This window comes from Electrona antarctica (assembly GCF_951216825.1).
Source record: "Electrona antarctica genome assembly, chromosome: 11".
In the NCBI taxonomy this organism is placed as follows: Eukaryota; Metazoa; Chordata; class Actinopteri; order Myctophiformes; family Myctophidae; genus Electrona; species Electrona antarctica.
Window position 1 is genome coordinate 35,967,707 of NC_136792.1, and position 10,000 is coordinate 35,977,706.

General features: G+C 41.6%; 1 protein-coding gene across 1 annotated transcript in view; it reads right to left on the reverse strand.

The window, feature by feature from the left end:
* dync2h1 (dynein cytoplasmic 2 heavy chain 1) overlaps positions 1–10,000 on the reverse strand; it is a gene marked incomplete at its 5' end in the record, with an annotated part of 668,232 nt that overhangs the window by 111,052 nt on the left and 547,180 nt on the right. Inside the window, 2 exons of the mRNA XM_079513540.1 lie at positions 987–1,072; positions 3,172–3,241. Of these exons, the coding sequence (XP_079369666.1) occupies positions 987–1,072; positions 3,172–3,241 (156 nt within the window). The remainder of the gene's footprint in view (positions 1–986; positions 1,073–3,171; positions 3,242–10,000) is intronic.

The window sequence follows — 10,000 nt, forward strand, 5'->3', positions numbered from 1 at the left end:
AACCACTCCCTTACGGAGCTATGTGTGTGGCTGGCTGGCTGGCTGGCTGCCTGCCTGGGTGCCTGGGTGGGTATGAGCACGAAAATAGCATGGTTGTTTTTCACCACCTGTGCGCAACCTAACACACACACAAACACACACGCACATATTAACTGTATATATGATGATTTCGGGTGTGCCAGTACACTACAGTAGAGGGTACAGTAGAGGGACCCCCACATGGTAACTCTGTCATTTCTCAACCGTTTCGGACGTGGGGCGGCTCGCCGGAATTGCCCCGCCCCCTGGGCGTGTTCCTGGGGGCCTGGATGTTCCGGGGACCCTCCCCCCCCCCGGGGACACCCGGGGACCCCCACACGGTACCACTCATTTCACACAGGTGTGATTTTTTTTGTTTTCTTTTACTATTTTGAAAACATTGTAAAATCGTTTCACTAGCTGATCTACATCGACAAGTTGTGGGCTTGTAGATTTGAACTATTCAAAAATGTTTTTCAAAATAGTAAAAAAGACAAAGAAGTTTAGCGATAAGGGGTATAGCACTGACAAAAGAGGGCCCAGAATCTCCAGAATCCCCCCCACCCCTGATGATGGTCATATTTTGCTGGCTGGGTCTCAGGGGTAGTTTTCGGCTCCCTTTTATGAGAGCCGGCAAAATAGACCCTGCCCAGTAATATTCCACAGTGTCAGGCGCAAATAAGAGGCCGATGACTCGTGTATGTGTATCCGAGGATGCTGGTCTTCTTGCAAAGCAATTTGTTCAGACCATTATGCCAGTGATTGACTGAAATGGATTCTGTGAATCATGTTAGCACATTCATTTGGAGCAGTAACGGGGCAGTTTTTGTACAAGTGAAGTGTCTCTCCGCTTATGTGGGAATAATGACCAGCAGTAATCATAATTGCAAGGGATTCAAGTGTTTGTGCGTGCGTGCGTGCGTGCGTGCGTGCGTGCGTGCGTGCGTGCGTGCGTGTGTATGTGTCACCTGTGGTATATAGTTGCGTCTCTCCTGACAGACAGCGTGGAACCAGGCCAGAGAGAACAGGGACTGGGCCCGGGCCAGAACACCTCCTATAGAACCAACACGTGCACACGCATACGCACACACACACACACACACACACACACACACACACACACACACACACACACACACACACACACACACACACACACACACACACACACACTGAATGTTATGCTATCTATGCCGCTGCATTGTCTGAAAGAAGCTAAAAAAAAAATTACTCTTATGTACCTGTACACAAGATGAAACAATAACGTACAACCTTGAACCTTGACTAACGGGATGTCGGACTAATGCGCAGTGCCCCCAACGCATAGCCTACGGAATAGAGGGTTGGGTTTCACATCTGCTGCGGTGTGAAGTACTGTTAACTGCTGGCTATTGTCTTCATTAAGTAGCCTACCATCAACTAATCTGCATGCTAGGCTACAGTGCTATTAGGTACTTATCAGTATCATGTAGCAGTATGACAGTAGTGTGGGAACACAGTCTCGCAGGAATGCACAAGCACACCAGTGCATACGGGGGTGTGCTCCTGCTCGAAAGACTGGCAGAACGGTGTGGTGATGCGTGAAGCGAGCACTACACCACTGCTCTGAACTACCCTCTAGTGAGTGTAAAGTACATCATTTGAAACAGAGATTTATTTACTTTAGTACGCATTTCTACATAAAGGGAGCATAAATGAGCCGTTTACTGCAAGTCAACATGGCTGCCACAGTGTCACATGTACGCAAAAAGTTTTTGCGTACATGTGACACTGTGGCAGCCATGTTGACTAACATCTACTCGGAACAAGCTATAACAGTGTTAAAATGCTAAGTGTTTGCTGAGGTCAGCTGTGGCCATGAAACTGAAGGCATTAGCCATATGCAGAATATTAACCACACTAATGGACTGCCATATTACACATTTTAAATTCATAGGATGAGACAGCCGTATGCAGTGATGAAAAGTGTTTTTGTTATTGTAAAAACAGGAACATAAGCAACGGCCACTTCTAATGGATGCTAATGTAGAATAAAATGCAGTGAGTCTGGAACCCTGTTTTCTGTATGAATTGGATATTGAAGTAGATCTTTTTTCCGCCCGACCCTATAGTTATGGTTTACAATTTAAACATTTAGCAGACGTTCTTAATCCAGAGCGATTCACATGCTGAACAACACATGCTAATACGTCAAATACATATAAAGAGTGACTCATCAAGGATCATAAGCAAACTAAGAATCCGTTTAACAGTAGAATATCTGTACAGATAAATGGACACATTACTAAATAGACCACCAGACCACACTAAAGAGCACTATTAATAAGCTCAATTTACACTGCCATGGCCTAACACTTTACTTTAATGGTTTATTTGGATGGGACAGAGTATATTAATGAACATTACATGAAAATGTAGGATAAATTAAGCGGATTTAGCAGAGATGCTAATTTCCATCCATAGTCCCCGGACATTGAACACTAAACAAAACTGACATAACAAGAGATGAGAGGACAGCATACAAAAATACATTTCAAACACAGTAAAAAGAGAAATAAGAGTTGAGAGAAACAATTGCTAGGGTAGGCCTACTCTATTGTGGACTGAGAGTCATACGTGATCACAAGACTGGTTGTTTTTTAACCACTGTTTCAATTGTCCTTTAAAAGCTGTGAAAGTGGGGAAGTGGGGACCAGAACTAACAGGAGGCTCTCTCTGCCTTGTGTGTTCTCCAAGTGGCTCATAATGATAGGTGGGCCGCGGACCTCTTTTGCTACTATATAGCAGGGAGTCAGGGACACCCAACCTGGAGGTTTGTTGGGGCTCTGCAACACCCTGCCCCATGACAATGTAGGCAGAGGAAGCTACATCACAATGACTTGTGATTAAATTGTTTTATCATCAATAATTGCATATTATGCCCATGCAGGCAGTTTAGTTACACATACTGTCACTGTTGGGCAGAAACCTTGTTTCCTCCCCATGTTTCATAGTTTAGTTTTTGTTTGGTATAAATGAATGCCATATTTGATGCTGTACTTTGTCATATGAAAATAGTGATAATAGCTGAGCTTGGATCAGAGCAGATCTGCTAATTTTGATTGTTTTTTTTAAAAGAACCAATACTTTGTACATGTGCATGACTGAGCCTACCTTTACTGATCTGCTCTGGACTCCAGGACTCATAGGTTCTCAGCAGATTCTTCTTCAGCCCTGGAGGAGCCTGCAGAGACAGAGAGGGAACAAAATGAAGATGGATAGAGAAAACCAGGGTAAAACGTACATGCAATACTAATAATTGTAGTAATTGTGTCTCAACATTTTGAGGACGGAATCGTCTGCACGTATTGCACACTGTGAGCATCGAATAAAGGGTGAGCCACATGAGCCAATATAAATGGGTGGAGAGAAAGAGAGAGAGACTACATATAACTGACTATGTATGAGCGTTCTTGAAAGGGTGGCGTCGTATGAATGAATGAACCATTGTAAGCGCTTTGAGTAGGCACATAGTGACACGAATGAAACTATTAACAATGCTATCCATTAAGCGAAAACTACGAGCCAGCCAGGACTCGAACCTGGAATCTTCTGCTCCGTAGGCAGACGCGTTATCCATTGCGCCACTGGCCCTCTGCCCTGCTGAGCTTTTCTGACCAAAATCAACTTCAGAGTGTGAGGATCTGCCATGCCTGAATGCCGCTGCCAGGGGGGTCTTTGTGCCTTCCATTGTTACACAACAGGCTGCATTCATGTCATCCAACATGAATAGACCACTATTAACAGACAGCCTGCCTGATTGAAAAACAGCCTCTGGAGTGGACAGTTAAATATGCGTCTCACTTGACTGACAAAATAGAGCCCCCTACTGCTTATTTCATGAACTATCTCCCAATAATTGCATTTTATCAGTTGATGGAAACGGGCAAAATGCGCTTTTCATTCATCCAATTTCTGAAAATCCTATTCCTATTTTTGAAAAAGCTTGATGGAAAGGCACCTAGTGTAACTTCCCTATGGGAATAAATGGAAGCACTTCCGGAGGTGTGCTCCATAGAGGCCCCTCAACATGCAATTCCAATTTAGGTAAGATTGGTTGTTGCGTTCATGATATATGCTTTTCTTTTTTTTTACGAAATAGGCCCTGTCCACACATTTTTAAGGCAATTACAGACAAATGGTATGGCATATCAAGACCCTTGTTGACAGTCATTGTCGCATGACTTTGATTGATTGATTGATTTAATATAATAATACTTGGCAAAAAATGGCAAACTGTACAGCTGTACAATTACACAAGTAACGTTAAAAGGATAACAGTAACACAAAAAGCCCTGATGACTTGTTTCCATTGTGGCGCTATGTATTCAATTCATCAAGAAGAAATTCAGAAAAGTAATGTCAGAAGTGGGATTTGAACCCACGCATCCATTCGGAGACCAGAAGTCCCTTAACCTGGAAGGTTTGTCACCTTGAGTCTGGCGCCTTAGACCGCTCGGCCATCCTGACATGATCTCACAAGACGATTTGTACCTAACTTGCAACATTTGTAGCATGACACCCCCAATTGTGGTGCAAATACATTCACACAATGTCTTTGTTTTCCAAAGGCCCACACTTCCTTGGACGAGCTCCAGATAGAATATATTTTTTCCGTGAACACAACACACGTGTCTGTGTCAACAATCAACCGGGGGAGCAATAAAAAAAAAGAAGAAATAAAACGCTAAACACAAAATGTCTTGAAAAGGTAAGATATAACAAATAAGGCTGGCAAGGGGGGGCAGGGGAGGCCTGGCAGTCAATGAGTTTAATAACATTCTTCATTGTTTTTGAATTTAGAGGATAAATGAGATCATAGCCAATCGGGAGGGAATATGAAAGATCTCACTGAGACCCCTTTTCCACCGGTTGGGAATCGGTTCAGTTCAGAACCAGTTTTTAGTCCATGAGCCAGACCTCCAAAATTGGAACGTTAATTATGAATTGAGTGGGCAAAGCCATACCTATATTCAATTGTTTATAGAATATAAGTAAATTAATATATGATAATCCAGTAGCTTTTTCATATTTTACATTTTTTCCTTTATAATAGTATTTTTTCCTAAATAATGCCTAATTTGCATATTTTAAGATTTGTAATACAATAAATCATTGTCTTTGTGTAAGTAATCAACTGGGGAAGTTTCATGGTGATAACAATTTAATATATGGTTTTGCACACTCAATTCATAATTAACCAATTTCGGAGCTCTGGCTCATGGACTAAGAACCAAAAATAACTGAACCGGTTCCCAACCGGTGGAAAAGGGGCCTAAGAGTCTGGAACATGTTTCCATTTGGAGGTACGAGAGAAAAGGCACTGCTGAGATTCGAACTCAGGATCTCCTGTTTACTAAACAGGCGCTTTAACCAACTAAGCCACAGCGCCACATGTTAACCAACCTGTTTCAGAGTGTGAAATGCAGCACCAGGAATGTGGTTTCAGATTAAACATCATCTCCGTGTGTGGGTGGGAGAGAAAAGGCACTGCTGAGATTCGAACTCAGGATCTCCTGTTTACTAAACAGGCGCTTTAACCAACTAAGCCACAGCGCCGGGTGGAACACAACCACCCTAAAGACTAATCATTGTGTGTATTCCTGCACTATACCTGCATCGAGTGATCTTGGTACATAGAAATGTATCTATTGAAGATTCTGACTTTCAAATGTACATCATCTTTGTTTTGATTGTATTGCTGTATTGTTGTATTGTTCTTTCTGCTTTGGCAATATAAACGTATGTTTTCTCATGCCAATAAAGCCCTTTGAATTGAATTGAAATTGAATTGAATTGTGTGGGTGGGAGAGAAAAGGCACTGCTGAGATTTGAACTCAGGATCTCCTGTTTACTAAACAGGCGCTTTAACCAACTAAGCCACAGCGCCGGGTGTCCTTTGGCTGTCTAAGCACAGGCAATAAAGAGAAGGCAGGACACTGGCCTATTTTGAACATTGAAAATGATGGCAAGTCTTCCCCTATAAACAAAAGATAGATGTTTTTTCTTATGGCAAGACTCATTCTACTCTAGACGTGTAACGATTTAATCGATTTAATTGATTATCATTATTTTATTTCTTTAAGTAATTTGTTTATTCAACTTTTTTAAATAGGCCTACAGTAGCAATTCTGCTAAATATTAATATTTTAGCCATTTTTGCATGACACTGTTAAATTAGGGTTTAAGTTGTTGATTTTCATTGATATGTGAAAAAAATCACACTTGTGAAATGAGGGGCGCCCATTGGATTTATATCAGCCATTGAGCCACATGACCTCATATGTTGTAATTACTGCACTAAACAAAAATTAAAGTCCATAGACTTGGCTGGCAACGTTTTTTGTTAATAAGCCTCAGAATCAGTTTTACAAGTAAAACAAGTGGGTGAAATAATTGTTTGTGCATAGTTCCTATTGTGTTATTTTTCCAAGAAAACAAAGAAAGGGAGGAAGAGGGGGTGACTTGGCTGCCACATGACGTAATTTCATAAAGCCATTCATAGAAGGGGATATCGGCCCTCAAAAAGAAAAATAATTATATAGAAAATGTGCTTCTAGATTACTCCATTCATGTAAAAATTAAGAAGAAAGATAATCAATAGTTGCTGTTCCAAACCCTCCTTTCTTAGTGACTGTGGTGGGAATACTGTGTATTGTCATTACTCTCAGCTTCAAGTCAGGTCCAGTTTTATTTCCTGTCAGTCTGTTTTGAGTATAATGCATCATGAAGAGTCTCATTAAGCTATACTCTGACTGTCAGTGAGAAGATTGATTGGATATTAACACACTTCGTTAGTCAAGGACTAAACTCCCAACCCTCACAGACTGAGACTGACACCACATGCTGGGCTGTCAAGATCCGTGGAAACCCTCCAAATGATGGAAGTGAATGCATCAATAACCAACTGGCAGGAGATCCACTGCGGAGACTGATGTTCAACACCTCCATGGTGCCTCCGGCTTGGTTAGTTGGTTGGTGTTGCCAGATGGATGGCTTTCAGGGGTCTCTTTGTACGCATTGATCCAGTCATAGCTGACCCTTTATTGAGTTATACATGTGTTATTACATGTAGGCTAGTGTAAATGATTCATAGGTGGTGACATGTTAGGATGGCCGAGCGGTCGAAGGCACTGGGTTCAGGTTGCAGTCTCCCCTGCAGGCTTGGGTTCGAGTCCCACTACTTTTTTCACTGTTATTTATTATTATATATTTTTTGACAGTATTTATACCTCAGAAACCCAATTGTAAATTGCATATAGGCTATGCTATGGTAAAATTGTATAATACTAATTAAGATAAGGTACGGTAGGTATATGAGAGTCCTTGACATTGAATAGTTTGGGAACCGCTGGGTGCTAATTAAATAATAATGTTTGATGATTGAAGCTAACAGGCTAAAAAGTGATTACTAGTACTTCCTATTACTTACTGTACTGTATTAATTTGTATTCATAGTGATGGGTATTACAAAACCATGACACAGACTGAACTTACACAACACTTAAACGCTATCGTTGACCTGAGTCCCCCAATGATCTATACTATAGACCAGTGGTCCTTGGTGGTCCCCATGCAGCTAAATGATGGAGAGTTGGAAACCAAATGGCCCCCTATAGATCTTTAACAATTGAGAGTGTAAAATGAAACCAAATGGCCCCCTATAGATCTTTAACAATTAAGAGTGTAAAATGAAACCAAATGGACCCGTCCGTGGCTCAAATGATCAATAAACAATAGACCACTGCTATAGATTCTAAAGGCTGCCTCCTTTTTGAGGGGCGCTAGCCCCTCCAATGCCTGGCTTTGTGTGTGCCCTCGATGACGTAATGTGGCAGCCAAGTCTATGGACTTGACCATAGGCAGCCCTCACTTCACACGAGTGTCTCTTTGTATTGCCGAAATGATCTACAAGCTCAGTTGTACATTGGCGTATTTCATTCCATGTTTGCGCCCAGAATAGAATAGGGGTGCCAGGGTTCGAATCATCTCTGTTGGGTGGAAAGTTCAGAAAACAAAACGTATCGTAAACGTATCGTAAAGTTAATTTAGGGAAAAAACACACACAGTTAGAATATGCATGTGTTACCTGCCCAACAGCAACACTATGGTTAAATTAGCAGTTAAAATATATTTACCACTTTACAAAAGAGATGATAGAGAGAGAGAGAGACCCCTGCAGGCTGTTTATTATTAGAGGAAAGCTGCTGACAGTGAATGACGCTCGCTTTCAGCCTCCGGGAGCGAGAGAGATCAACTGGACTCAATTTTCCTGTAAGGACATACTGTATTGTTCGGTGTGCGTGCGTGCGTGCGTGCGTGCGTGCGTGCGTGCGTGCGTGCGTGCGTGCGTGTGTGCGTGCGTGTGTAATATCTGTGTGGGCGACTTGTATAGAAAGTGAATAACAGAGGCAGAATTTCAATTTGCCTTTGGTTGTGTCCACATACCATGAATATAATTAAATAAGCGAGTGGTAAGTATCCTCACATCCTCTGATCTTTTCAGTGCTATTTTTATCAGGTTGTTCCTGTTAAAGCAGAAGACAGTCTTGCACTTTAATTCAAAGTCATATTCATTCAGAATTAGCGCATAGAGAGATATGGCATGAGAGCTAAAAATGTAATCATAGCTGGCTATAATAACTCTGTATGCCTGGCACGAAAAGCTCATTTCTTTCAAATGATTAGTTAGAATGCTGGCAAGTTTATATTATACAATTAACCAGCTGCTAAATCCTGGCCCTTCCACCCACCTTCTCTCACAAGCCTCTGTTTTGAAACATGAGGAGCTATATTTCATTATTAAAATAAAGTATTTGCATCGTGACTACGAGCTGCATGACCTCTCTTCTCTGTTCAGTGGTAAACACTGATACAATGGATGAATTTACAAGTATTTCTGTAGCATAGAGGAACTTCTCATCTTGACTCTGTTCTTTAAGCTTAAACAGGGTTGCAAACTCTGTTTTAAAGTTAAACCATTGCTGAAGACACCACATTTAGATAGTGAGACTCTAACTGATTATAGACAAATATCCATTCTCCTTTTTATTAGCAATATACTACAATCAAATCAAAATAAATTCCTTCCTATGAAAACAAGATTCTGGAAAGGTTTCATTAAGGTTTAATCACAGCAACAGTGTTGCTCTCACTAAAATTGTCAGTCCTGTATAGACTCAATAATGTAATAGGTCTCTGTATTTAAATGAAGTGCATCATTCAGCAAGATCATCTTCAGACCGGTGTTGGTCTCTCTGCATCCTGTTGCTTCCGTACATAGAATTTCAGAAATTCTATCTCGGTTCTGGAGATCATGTTATAGATTTTGGTGTTTACTATTCTTATATGCTACTACTTAACGGTACTGGAGCACACAAAGCAAACTTCCATATCTATGACAATGATGCCTAATTATTCATCTCGGTTGAAACAAATTATACTGATGCTATACAGTATATATATAGACATCCAGATATCATTGTTTTAACTTTAACATTTACTATGAAATCGTACATTTTTGTCACTCAAAATCCCCATACATGGGAAAGCCCCCATACATGGTGCCCAGGTCTCGTGGCATCACGTGACATCATCAGGGCTGGAGATCCCTGATGTCATCAATATTGGCTAGCAACTCTACATCTGACCTCAAACCTCAAACCCTTAGATCTCCATGGATATATGTCAGAACCATGTTCTGGCTTATACCTGTCCATTCAAACTCTAGACGGGCCTGCCCCAAAGTTATTAGTGCAGTCGTGCACGGCAGCCCGCGAAAACTAGGGTTCTCAACAGGCCCAACTGTCCATTCAAACTCTAGACGGGCCTGCCCCAAAGTTAGTGCAGCCGCGCCCGGTAGCAGGCCCGGAAATTAAGACCCGGCCTCCCTGGGCTCTCATCAAACCCTGTACACTCAAGAGAATGTCCCCACTACCACCCT